The 13,610-nt window shown below is 38.2% G+C and overlaps 2 protein-coding genes across 2 annotated transcripts; both read right to left on the reverse strand.

The window, feature by feature from the left end:
- Positions 1-84: 84 nt before the first annotated feature.
- Positions 85-12,843, reverse strand: LOC139949782 (small ribosomal subunit protein uS14m-like). The gene is made up of 3 exons (XM_071948322.1): positions 12,739-12,843; positions 10,168-10,350; positions 85-1,284 (listed from the first exon to the last, which is right to left on the reverse strand). Exons 1-3 carry the CDS (start codon positions 12,805-12,807, stop codon positions 1,102-1,104), a joined length of 435 nt encoding a protein of 144 aa, XP_071804423.1. The 5' UTR covers positions 12,808-12,843; the 3' UTR covers positions 85-1,101.
- LOC139950043 (beta-1,3-galactosyltransferase 5-like) lies at positions 5,190-6,369 on the reverse strand. The gene has a single exon (XM_071948674.1). The coding sequence runs from the start codon at positions 6,318-6,320 to the stop codon at positions 5,190-5,192; it is 1,131 nt and encodes a 376-aa protein (XP_071804775.1). The 5' UTR covers positions 6,321-6,369.
- Positions 12,844-13,610: the final 767 nt, after the last annotated feature.

Raw genomic sequence — 13,610 nt, forward strand, 5'->3', positions numbered from 1 at the left:
AGGGATGATAAAGACTTTGAACTATAAGACTCATTCTACACAAAGAACACTATTGTTAACAATGTATTCTTACCATCTTAATCAATTTATTTCAAATCATCAGTACATTTGTTTTGATACTGACATTTAAATTTTCAGTATAGTAAATGGTAAAAGAAATGGACATCATACTAAACTTTCTGGTTTTAAACGCCAGACTGGTCAAAAGTGTAAACAGTACATTCCTCTCACAATGTAAAACAATGTTTACATTTTTTATACTAGTATCAAGAATCAGTCAATGAACTTTGGCTGAAGTTTAATTCGTTGGAAAGTTATATCTACATGCCAAACCAGTGAACGTACATGTCCCAACAATACATGACTTACACATGTATGTGTAGTCGCTTGTGGCATTGGAAAGTCCAGCAATGCAATTGAAGTGTTGTAAAAAACAAACATCAAGGGCTTTTAATTACCCTTAAAGATGCAGGAGAGTTTCTAACAATCATGACTTATCCAGTACCATTCAGGTTTGTAAACATTGGTACATTAGGCCCAACACATCTTAAACACAAACTATGCAGAAGTCATAACAGCAATGATCAGAGGCCCTAACCAAGAGGACCACAGGTCCAATATGATCAGAGGTCATTCCCAAGGTGATTGGAGGTCAAGTTATTACCAAGATGATCACAGGTCCAAGATAATCAGAGGTTAGTCTTACCAGTAAGATCAGAGGTCGTGACCAAGGTGATCACAGGCTATTACTACACATGTCAATGATCAGGTCATAACCTACATAGATGATCACGAGTCATTATCTGCAGATGTCATTACCGAGATGACCTTTCTACTCCAGACAAACATTATGTGCAGTATTTAAACACTTCCACTTTGTTTGAAGAGGGCATCCCAGACAAGATGACATTTCCACCCAGACATGCACTATTACATACGCAATACTTTTAAAAACTGTTTAAAAACAGTTCCACTGTTTTGCAGAGGTTATTACCAGGACGACCTCTTCAGTTTTGCAGAGGTCAAGTCCAAGAAAGATGACCTGCATTTCCACTCCAGACATATGATTAGCATTTGCAGCACTGTTTTGTGAAGAGGTCATTACCAAGATGACCTCTGCACTCCGGACATATGATTGGCATCAGCAACTTGGCGCCACACAATACGACTGAGTCTCCAGCGGGGCAAGACGGAGCGAGGTCTGGAGGTGATTGCACAGCGGTTGCGTTGTCGTATCCAGCAACTGTCCCTCGGAAAGGCGGCAATCTCACGGTCTGCTATCTCCTAGTGGGGTAGGAAAATATTTGTGGATGAGTATTTTATGCCGCAGAGCAGATATCTGCATGAAACACTGAAACAGAAATGCATCCCCAAATATTGGTGGGATTAAATCTATTGTGTTTTTTTTTTTTCACAGGACTCGAAAAAGTACCGAGTATACAGTGTTTTAAACGCACATCGGTATATGGGTTCAAACCAAAATTAATATTCTTTATCCCCGATGCAAATTTAACATCTCTTATGCGGTACCCGCTGCCAAAACATAGGATTCGAACTGCCTCTAACTATCGGGCAACCTCGATAGTCTAGTTGGTAAGACACTGCTCTAGAATTGCAAGGGTTGTGGGTTCGAATCCCACCCCAGTAACATGCCTGTGATATTTGTTCACAGGACTCGGGAAAGTACTGAATATACATTGCTAACACACATCGTTGTATGGGTAAAAAAAAAAAATTAGTATTGTGTTTCACACAAAATGTACTTATCAGGAGGCCTACTTATAATGCAGATGTAAGGACTTTTTAGGTGTTCGGGTAACAGCCCGAACAACTCTTTGTTATTGTTCGTTTTTTTCTTTTTTTGGTTTTTCTTCTTCCTCTCGCTGTCGATTGTCCGCATAAAAAAGCATAGATGCGAAGCTTGCATTAAGTTGAAACTTTGCACACATGTAGGCAATAACCAGTATATGATGCAAAAGTTGTTACGTCACGATGACGTCATCAGTTGACGAGATACACTAATTCAAAGTTTATTATTGCAACAAAATCATAACTTTTGATCTACATGAGGGATTCTTACAATCAATACAACATCGGAAAGGTCAATAAAAACTCCGTAAACGCCTCGCAGACATGACCCCTTTTTGATCTTGTCTTCTGGTTCAAAATCGAGGTTGAAAATTCTAAAATTCATGTAAAAAGAACTACAAAATTCCCCCATTGATTGCGCGTAAAGATTTTACAATTACATGTACATGTAACTGTCACCACGTGTAAGCATGCGGTGCATTGCGGTCACCACGTGTAAGTATGCGGTGCATTGAGGAGCATAGTACGGAGCTCCAGGAGTGCCATCCCACATAATTTATCTCATCAAGACGACTTATTTCATGGAATAAGTTAACTTACCGACATATTTTATCTTGCTAAGTCGACTTATTCAAAACAATCAGTTGACTTAACAACATAATTTATGTCGACTTATATAAAATGGTAAATCGACTTACTGACATAATCCATCTCACCAAGTCGACTTAGATAAAATGATCAGTCGACTAACTGACATAATTTATCCCACCAAGTCGACTTACAGAAACTAAGAAGTTGACTTAACAGCCTGAACACGCGTTGAGATGTGTGTGTATCAAACCTTGTGCACCACTATGAGAACACTCTATTTCCTAGTCTTTATATTACTTTTTAACTTTACGTTTGCGGGCTAAAACTAAATGTAATACTGTAATGCCCCTTTAAATGATGTTTGACCAGACAAAGATATGAAGTAGGTTCCACTGGTTACAAAATATTAGTATGATTAGCCCGTGCTTAGCCCGCTCATGGGGGTTCCATTGTTTGTGATTAATTTTACTTCATTATCATTATGTTTGACAACTTGGACCGAGCACCTCTGGGTCAAAAGATGTTAAGGAGTTTTTTATCTTTACAAAATTATGATGTCACTTAACCATTGCTTCGTCCTTCGGGTGGGACGTAAAGCCGTTGGTCCCATGTGTTATGTAACGCATATAAACGAAACCCAGTGTACTTATCGAAAAGAGAAGGATTTCGCCCCAGTGGTCCTGGTCCGATCGGCAGCAAAATTGCGCCACAGCACCTTGTAAAGCATTACATGGTGCTACCAGAATATTAGTATGATTAGCCCGTGCTTAGCCCGCTCATGGGGGTTCCATTTTTTGTGATTAAATTTACTTCATTATCATTATGTTTGACAACTTGGACCGAGCACCTCTGGGTCAAAAGAATTACGGATTTATTTTAAACACATGTCATGACACGGCGAAACGCGCGGATACGAGGGTGGGTTTTCCCGTTATTTTCTCCCGACTCTGATGACCGATTAAGCCTAAATTTTCACAGGTTTGTTATAGAAGTTGTGATACACAAAGTGTGGGCCTTGGGCAACACTGTTATCCGAAAGGGTCCAATGGCTTTAAGTCATGTTTGACGCCTTGGATCGGGCACCACTAGGGCAGGAGATGTTACGTGGGTTCCAAACGATACATAATTAGTATATGCTTAGCCCAGTTTTGGGTTCCAGTATTTTCTTATTTTATGTAAATAACATTATATGCGTTAAATGAACATGTTGCCTTGGATCGGACGAGTTGGTCTATAAAAAGCGTTTGTAACCGTTTGTTATAAAATACATAATGGTTGGAAAGATGTTGTAAAATGATCCACACAAATTTGCCTCGAAATTGCGTGGTTTTCCTTTTACTTTGCGAACTAACACGGTCGGCCATTTTTGGGAGTCATAAAAAACAGGATCTATGGAAAAGCTGAAAATAAAAACCATGTCGAAATATACCATTGTTATTCAATAGAGACGTATTGTAGTCACTTTGGTTGGGGAGTGAGGAAACTAGTAAAACACACACATAAATCACAGTGCTGGCTGGGACATAATTGTATGCACCTGACAAATCTATGCATGGATATTCTTTAGAAGGTTGTGTTTGTTTGAATAGATTCACATGGTTCTTTGAATATAAGGGGGTTGGTTGTGGCGACAACAACCTTTTTATCCTTTTCACAATAACCATCATATATAATGTAACTTCACGGCTGATGCTTGCACTTTGGTGTTGTCACTTTTCAACTCGGCTCCGTGACGTGCTGTCTGGTACCTTCCATACATACATTTTGTTGTGAAGATTTTAATTATGTAAAGGCTTATAGTTTGATGAATAATATGACGAAAACAAACTTTTATCCTTTTGAACTGAATTCATGATTTATTGTCTCATTCTTCTCACGTAGCTATTTAGTAGGGTCAAAACGTGAGGCCAGTAACACTATTTTGCAAGTACATGTACACCATGTAATGTTAGTTGGACGCAGTTTGCAAACAGCCATTAACCTTTTTTAAATAAAATCAGTAAATTAATAATGTTGCTTGTTACATAAAATAAAATTGAAGAGGATGCCTGAATTGACTAATACAATCGGAGTTGGACGAGGTGTAGACTTGATTCAAGTCTTAGATTGTGGTTATTCTTCTGCATCCCAGGCACGAAAAACGCCCCCACATTATTAGCGATCACGCGGGCCCTAACATAACAAAAAGCCTAAAATGGAATTGACTCCAGTTAAAACTAATATTTCCCAAAACTGTTTCCCCCATTGATCTGCTCATAATATATGTTAGAAGTACACCAGCTGAGACGGTGTTTTCACTGTGGTACTAAAATCACACTATTATATAAAACACATAGCTACATAGTTTTAATTAATCGTGAGCCGAAAAAAAAAAACATTTCCTCCAAATTTCACCTGTGTTAGAAATATTCATGTTTTGAAGAATCCTAAAGTTTTAGTAGTGTAATAATTTTGGATTTGGCATTCATATTTCGCCGCAGTGACAAAGTTCACGACTCAATCCCAGAAGTCCAGGGTCCAATTTCACAGAGCTGCTCAGCACAAAAAATTGCCTAGCATGTAATTTCTTCCTTGATAAAAATAGGATTACCAAACAAATTTCCATTTGTTACATTTTGCTTGTTACTGGTATTCAGCTGTTGTTTGCTTTTTCTGGAAATCATGTGGAATTTTGGTTGGTAATCTTGTTTTTATCAAGGAAGAAAATTCATGTTAAGCAAATTTTGTGCTTAGCAGCTCTATGAAATTGGGCCCATGTGGGAAAGATTGTTCACAGAGGGCCATTATTATCATTTTGACATGTCCTGAATTTGTGATCCAACCATTTTGTGCCACAGTTTGAGCGCTGGTTGCTTGAGATGATCCCTGTTGTGAGCTATCCCAATCCCAATGCCTCTTTTTAAGGCATTTTCCACACTCACATATTGCTGGTACAGTGGTGAATACCTCATTTGGACACCGGCTTTTGTCAAACAGATCCCCACAAACACATCGTCAAGACGAAGGAATGGTATATATTTCGATACATCGAAGACACCCACAGCTGCATCTCGAGACATTGCGTAGCAAGCGCCCATGAGAAAAGGTGGATACAAATTATCGGCCCACTCCTCCTTTGGCACGAAACACTTATGTTTCTTTTTCCTGATTATGGGGGTATCTGTCCTGAGATGTCCTTCGGCAAAGTTAGTCTTAGGCATTGTGGACAGACGTTTCACCAGTGTAACAATATTTATCACCATGTCAGCATCTACACTGACTACAAAGCTGTTTTGAGGGCAGTACATCGAGACCCACTTCAGTCCCATCATGTTCTTGTAAGTCAGATTTTTATAATTATCGATGAAATCTTCTTGGATAAGATCGTGATATGTACTGTCCTCCTCTTGAACTTGTTTCCGAATTATGGGGTCCGTTGACTCCCCCAGAAGAAACATCGTCAGGACCCGTCTACCGAGCACCTCCTTCACACCTCCCCAAGTTTTCCGGATTTGCTCCCGGTCCAACTTCTCGAACGGCGCACATTTGACTAGCAAAACCAAGAAGAGTTCTCCGTTTGAGTTGCTCCTATTGAAGCAGGCAGCTTGGTTGCGTATTGTAAAATTAAACAGATGGGGATTGACGACTGGTTCTACTGTGGTCATCTCGATGGTTGGTCCTGTTATTGTGATGTTAGTAGTACTACCACTTACACCAAGTCTTGTCTCGTAGACATCCCGTTGTGCCAGAAGTAAATTGTCTGCTACTCGCCGGTGTAGAAAGTAGCCCGTTCCAAACAACAGCAGTCCGACAATCAACGTTAGACTGTAGAAGGCGGTTTTGGTCTTCATTGTTTCAATCTCCTTCACAATAAAACACTCTACAACACACACCGTGGGAAAGTATGTTGAAGATGATGTGTGCGCGCAATTTGGAGGCATACGAAGTAAGCCACATGACCTTTATATTTATAAATTCTTGTTAATTGGTTCCGATGCAGCTTGCTCTCCAATCCTATCCTTTCACGTTTCCCTGCAATTGCAATACATACAATGCATTGTTTTGGGTCTAGTAATCCACCCTTACATACTGACCGTTCTTTGTCCTCACTACTTTATATGTATTTTTAGGTGTTCGGGTAACAGCCCGAACAACTCTTTGTTATTGTTCGGTTTTTTCTTTTTTTTTGGTTTTTCTTCTTCCTCTCGCTGTCGATTGTCCGCAAGAAAAAGCATAGATGCGAAGCTTGCATTAAGTTGAAACTTTGTACACATGTAGACAATAACCAGTAGATGATGCAAAAGTTGTTACGTCACGATGACGTCATCAGTTTATTTTTTCAAAAAATCATAACTTTTGATCTACATGAGGGATTCTTACAATCAATACAACATCGGAAAGGTCAATAAAAACTCCGTAAACGCCTCGCAGACATGACCTCTTTTTGATCTTGTCTTCTGGTTCAAAATCGAGGTTGAAAATTCTAAAATTCATGTAAAAAGAACTACAAAATTCCCCCATTGTTTGCGCGTAAAGATTTTACAATTACATGTACATGTACTTTGTCACCACGTGTAAGCATGCGGTGCATTGAGGAGCATAGTCACGCTCTGCACCACGTGTTGATCATTTTAGTCTGCCTTCGAGGCGTTCTCAACATAATGTCAGTTTTCTTCAAATGTAATTAATTGGTTTTATCTCAGCCATACTGCGTTGATAACACCGATCACTAAAGTTAAAGCAAAATCGGGCCCAGTCAGTATTTGGATTTGAGACCACTTGGCGACCAAAATTTGTACTATTTATTTTTGTATTTAATTTTTTTTTTCTCCTATAAATAGCTTCGCTTTAGTCTGTTTTCAAGGCGTTTTCAACAAAGATTTCCCTCCCGGTTAGTTAGTCTCTTCTCCAGTCGTCATTATGCATAAGCTCCAATACCCTCAACCACAAAAGCTATTTTGACAATCTATACATCATATGAAAGGGCTTTACGTACGTAGTCTGTTTTCAAGGTGTTTTCAACAAACATTTCCCTTTCGGTTAGTTAGTCTCTTCTCCAGTCGTCATTATGCAAAAGTTCCTATGTCCTCAACCACACAAGCTATTTTGACAATCTGTACATGATATGAAAGGGCTCTACGTACGTAGTCTGTTTTCAAGGCTTTTCAACAAACATTTCCCTTCCGGTTAGTTAGTCTCTTCTCCAGTCGTCATTACTCATCAGTTCACATTTCCTCAACCACAAAAGCTATTTTGACAATCTATACATCATATGAAAGGGCTTTACGTACGTAGTCTGTTTTGAAGGCATTTTCAACAAACATTTTCCTTCTGGTTAGTTAGTCTCTTCTCCAGTCGCCATTATTCATCAGTTCACGTTTCCTCAAACACAAAATCTATTTTGACAATCTATACATCATATGAAAGGGCCTCACGTATTCCACAAAAATGGGTATGTTGGTGACCTTCTCTTGACTTGTTGACCTTTTTAAACTGGAACGCCTGTAAAATGCTTTGCTTTGAAAAGGCAGTATTTAAAATCTTTTAGGTTGAAATGTACACTTTTTGATGCTTTTTCCATAAAATTATTACACATCAAGAAACCTGTTTGGTTTTGATTTCTTTGTAATTTGACGGGATACTTACAATACTTGTTTCATTTATTCAAACACTGACCCAACAATAGCCGAACACCTAGTGTTTGTTTTTACAGTTAAGTCATGTTTGTCTTTCGCAGAGCAAGGTAAATTGGTTTGTGTAAAGCACGGTATTGTTGTTATAAAGTAGTTTTACTTTATCTTTGAAATCAGCTCAGATTTGTATTTTGTTGTTTTATATTGACAAATAGAGGCACATATTTTTTACAAGGGCCTATTAAACAATTCCTTGAGCTAGGCTTCCCAAACCACTGTTTCATTTATTTTTAACTTGGTGTTTACTAATTCTAGTAATATTATTACTTAGTCGGCAACAAAAAAAGTTGAAATACAAACACATACAAAGTAAGACATGTCATACATGAAGGACAGTCAAGATGAAAGATAAACTGTAAAACAAGTACCAATCAACATGAATCTTGGAGGTCCCAGTATTTGTAGGTACGAACAAATGGGTGAAGAGAATAAGGTGGGGATGGGGATGAGGTATGTCAGGAAGAAGGGGAGCGCCGGATGAAAACCCTTAAGTTCAAACAAATCCAAATAATATATCCTACAAAGTGAGGCTATGGTCCTCTAGCAACATCATGATATACATATGTATGGACATGTATGTAATGTACATGTACTTTGAATAGGAATAAGCAAGTAGGGCAACTTTGTGCGGAGCCTGAAAGCAAGCCAAAATTATTATATCTCTAATTTTTTTTATATTGTTGAGAAAACATATGGGAGTAAATTTTCACCGAAGTTCATCTCCAGATCCTGTGATCCACAAGGTCAAATCCAAGGTCAAAGTAAAGGTCAATAGGTTATTAAACCTAAACATGTTCCTACAAAAAAAGTAATGGCAGATTTGGAAAGCTTATGCAATTTCCTTTCAAAAGGCACCAATTTCAACAAATTTGACCCAATGGTTACCGATTTATGGTTGTTTGAATGTCAGAGGTCAGGCGCATTTTGACCGAAATCAACGAGAAAGTGCATGCCGTAGCACGAAAACCGTTTATCGGATAGAGCTGAAAATTGAAATTTGAGCTTGTTGAGCCATTATTACCCCATAACAATAATTTGAGCAAATTTAAAGAGGGTAGGGTTTAAAATTGTCTTTTTTTTGGGGTGATTTGACACGGAATGACCCCTCTACCAAAACAGAATCAAACAAGAAACCAATTTATGACACAGTTTAACACCTGAGTTGCTTTTAGAGAAAAGCGAGCCCTAGAAAAGACCTCATTGTATGGTTACGTACATTACTACTCAACAGAATTTAACGATATTTGTAAGACTCCAAGTCAACAATTAGGCCTAAAGATCATTTTTATTTGTCACGATTTGCTCAAATGAAAAACACAAGACTGTCGAACTTGTCCGTTTTTAAATTTAAAATCACTGGCCTTAGGCCTGCGCTCCAGTGTTTAAGTTTTGAGTCTGCTTTTCCATTTTTTGTTTCCATTTTTTAACAGATCTTTACAGCTAGTGAGGTGTGATATTGACAAAAATATGAACCAAGTGGTCACTGAGAGTAGCGAGGCAAGCCACCTTATGTTTGAAGGGGACAGGGTCGGAAACACCAACATAAGAAAACGGCATCCTGTTTGTATACTGTAATAGTCATTGCTACAAAAGGTTGCTTTTATATCTCAACATACATGTATGGCTACATTTCTACCTCCATGATACAACATTATGACAGACAGGCAGGTTTCGATTGTTTACAAATTCAAATAAATTGGACCCAGTTGTTACCGATTAACAACATGGTCTTTGGGTGTGTGGCCGCGCGTCGTAGCAAATACTGTTTTATGATTTAAAAAAAGTTTTGAGAATAATTGCACATAAATGATTTATAATGTGATTTCATCTGTATCACCACCAATACTGCAATATCATAAAATCTTTTATGCTGATTACCACCCAGATAAATACAATCTTTATCTTCCTGGGCCCAACTTAAAAAAAAACTGTAAGCATAAAAACAAGTTGCTAAGCACAAAAAAAGCATTGCTTAACATAAACAGGATACCAGCCAGAATTCCATTAAATTTACACTGTTGTGACTGGTACCCCGACTCAAATATTGCTTAGCAAAGAAGTCTGTAATGAAATTTGGTCGTAAACGTACACGTACCTTAAGCTCATCTGGCAGGATGGTGTTCTTCCGTATGCAGTTGATTCGTCTCCTCTCGACGCCATACTCCTTGAAGAGCCTCCGTCGCTTGACATCGCGGAGCATCTTCCAGTCTGCATAGTAAGGTCTGGATGGCACTCTGTCTGGTTGGGAGAACACACTCAAGACGGGAAGCTGTGAACACTAAGATGTAAACGACAACAACGACATTGAACAGTTAAATGGTTATACCCCTGCAAGCCAGTAGCTTTTTTTAACAACTCAGACACCCTTATCATTTATCAAAATTTTTAATTTTAACTTTGGATAACATTTATTTTGATATTATAGAATGTGAATTGATGTCTCTGTTGCCCCTTGTCTTAGTGCCAGATTCTCTCGTTTTGATTTGTCATAACTTTCACCGCTAGAGAGGGCGCTGTAATTTATCGAAACGAACCGCTCAGAACTTTACCATTAACACCATGCCCTTTTTTGGCAGAAGTGTAAAAGTGACAAATTAAACAGAGAAGCGCAACAGGACCACCTGACAACACTTGTTTGTGGAAGTCAGTTGAGTTGCTTTAATGCCTTTGGCGCATGCTCATGGGCTCACAATGTCTAAAACGGAAGCACCTGCAATTTGTTTTCCAGAATGATGGATTAAAAAAATATATTTTTGTTACTTTTGTAACATTGAAGGTTGGTCTATTTCACTCCATCTGTCCATGGTTAAACTTTCTTATCTGCATAAATTGTCTGCACATGCCACTGAATTAGGCTACTGATCATGCTACTTTGTAGTTGGAAAATAAACTTTATACCCAGCATGCCCAGCAGCTGATTTCATGAAACGCTATGATTAATCATATCTCGAGTTTGGACGAGTAACTCGTCCTAACTTGTATGATGGGTTCAATGCATCCTACGTCTATGGATACAGAACTTAACTCGTCCTAAGTCCTAAGAATAAGATTAATCCTAAGTAAGAAAAGTTTGGTGAAATCGACGACAGAACGTCAGATGGTCAGTGCAGAGAGTGCATGCAACAGACACTGACAACATACATGTACAACCGCTGGGCAAGCCCTGCCCTGGGACTAGCTAGCAATTTTAGTGGAGTTCAACCTGGGCTAGTTATTGGCATGGGCTGCCGCCTTGCCAGCATGCCATCAGTCCTACTAAAAGCCGACAACACGCAAACAACAAGTTTTAAACACCTAATTACTAGCAAATAAACCAAGGACTTATTTAGAACTAAGTGTGCTTTGTAATATAAACAAATATGTTATGTCAAAACTACACGAAAAGTCTGAATTTTTAACCAGAAAAAAACTTGGCTTAAAAATTGTGTTTCGACTAGTCCGTTAGGCCAAATAAAAAAAAGTACCAGTTGATCGTCCCCGCCCGCATCCTTTTTGGGGCCGCATCTTTTTTTTTACTATTTACAATGTATTATTTTTATTTTTTTAATTTTTTGTAAAAATCCATCTTTTAAAAAGGACTGGCTGAGGAGTGAGGAGCTTTTCCCAAATCTAATGTGATGCTCTCGGACACTTGTAACCGTCTGTTTCATAAAACAGTATTAGTGAATGCCTACCAGCAAATCTTGTTAGTGTTATCCGACCCTGTCAGTGTTAGCGTTAGTGTTAACAGTAACACAGGTCCTCATGCAACTAAAAAAGGTATAAAATAAGTTTGCGGTTGATTCAAACTGAAGAATTGGTGGCCTGTTTGATTTAAAATACTAAGCAGTGTGCTAAGCGGCCATCTTGAAAAAAAAATAGTAAATAGTAAATAATAAGGCCCTCATTCTCCTCTTTTTAAAAAAAATTTGGACGATCAACTGGTATTTTATTTTATTTGGCCTTATGATGCGGGCAAGATGGACTGGCGCTTACAACTTACAACTCAATAAAGGGCCGGCATCATGTAAAAAAGACCTTCAACTGTGCACACAGTGTGGTGAAGGTCTTCACATGACGCCCGCCCTCTGTTGTTGGTAAGTGCTAAATCTACCCGTATCGATATTTTATGGACTGGTCGAAAACCGTTTTTTAAGCCAAGATGGCGTCTGAGTTTGGTTTTTTTTTTTTCTGGTTAAGAATTCAGACTTTTCGTAAGGTTTTGCCATTTTATTTCTGCATGATTTCTGTTTATATAAAGCTTAGTTCTAAAAAATAAAATAATCCTTTGGTTTATTTGATTTTGAGGTATTTGAAACTTATGTTTATGACATATATATAGTGTGTGTTGTTGGCACTCTGGACTTGTTGTCGTCGGCGTGTTGTCGGCACTCTGGATTTGTTGTTTACGTTGTCAGCTTTTAGTAGTACCCCATGCCATATTGCTTGCCTGTAAAAAACAATTGAGCACCGTATGCGTACCACACCAGTCCACAACAACAGCACACGTTTAGCAACTTTTCATTGAGTTGACCAAATCAAAATAAGAAATAATGGTTGCTGCCTGGTCAAAAAAATAATGATTACACAACTTTGAAATGTGCTCAACCCTAAGCTATTGATACACATACATCGACAAACATTGTGTTTAATTACTAACAACTTCATGAGAGAGAAAAAACAATACCTTCTGGCCACTTTCATGGATGATAGACGTTACTTTCCTCAAAAGAGTTGCACAAATTCCGGACGCCATGTTGTTTGCAAGATGAGCTCAGTAAACAACGCCCTCAAGTGTTTGGATTAAATAGTGCATGAGTGCACTTTTGATGAATAGCGCCACCGCTGAACTTTTCATCCTCCATTATTTTTTTTATTTTTTATATGCAGATCATGTTGGTTCGCCTCATCATAATAGGTTTACCGACTGGCAGAGTGGAATTTAATAAGAGCTAAAATTTCGTACCGACTGCCATTTTAATCTTTTAATTTAAGGACAACAATTAGTATCCTCGCTGTCTGGAAGTAATTTTGTCTGCTTAGAATTGCCATCCTCAAAAAAGAAATCCTGATTTTTTTTAAGGGTTCCCTTTTTTATTAAGAAGGAAAAACACAAATTAATTTCCCCGTTGACTGAGCGCAACGAAAGTGCCATTTTTTTTTTTTTTATAATGAATAGGGTTTCTTGGTCAATTTCGGAAAATGAACAGCCAATTTAACCATCAAGCTATTCTATTTCGCGCGAAATCGAATGCTAGTGAGAAGGGTCATTCGATTTCGTTTTATGATTAGTCAAAATGTAATGTTGCGTCATTCGATTAAAAAAATGTTTTGTTAGTAATTCATCAAAGCAGCGTTCAAATTCGCAGACGCTTCTTGAGGCGTCTGTGTCTTAAAAAAAATGTTGATACGCTAAATTGAACAGAGTGCTAAAGGAATTTGTCTCGACTCTAGTCTAAACGAAATTGAATGGCCGAATTCTGAATTTGAAACGCAGTAACAACTGGAGAAGCAAAACACCTTTAATTAGAACGCATGAAAATGAAATTGACTGCTAAC

This window comes from Asterias amurensis, chromosome 17 (assembly GCF_032118995.1).
Source record: "Asterias amurensis chromosome 17, ASM3211899v1".
NCBI classification, from domain to species: domain Eukaryota; kingdom Metazoa; phylum Echinodermata; class Asteroidea; order Forcipulatida; family Asteriidae; genus Asterias; species Asterias amurensis.

Bases quoted from the DNA above. Each gene is read 5' to 3' on its own strand.
- LOC139950043 (XM_071948674.1), bottom strand. From the start codon at position 6,320: ATGCCTCCAAATTGCGCGCACACATCATCTTCAACATACTTTCCCACG.
- LOC139949782 (XM_071948322.1), bottom strand. From the start codon at position 12,807: ATGGCGTCCGGAATTTGTGCAACTCTTTTGAGGAAAGTAACGTCTATC. The intron at 10,351-12,738 runs GTATTGTTTTTT...TTTACATCTTAG, and splicing joins TCCATGAAAGTGGCCAGAAG to TGTTCACAGCTTCCCGTCTT. The intron at 1,285-10,167 runs GTACGTGTACGT...CTACCCCACTAG, and splicing joins TCCTGCCAGATGAGCTTAAG to GAGATAGCAGACCGTGAGAT.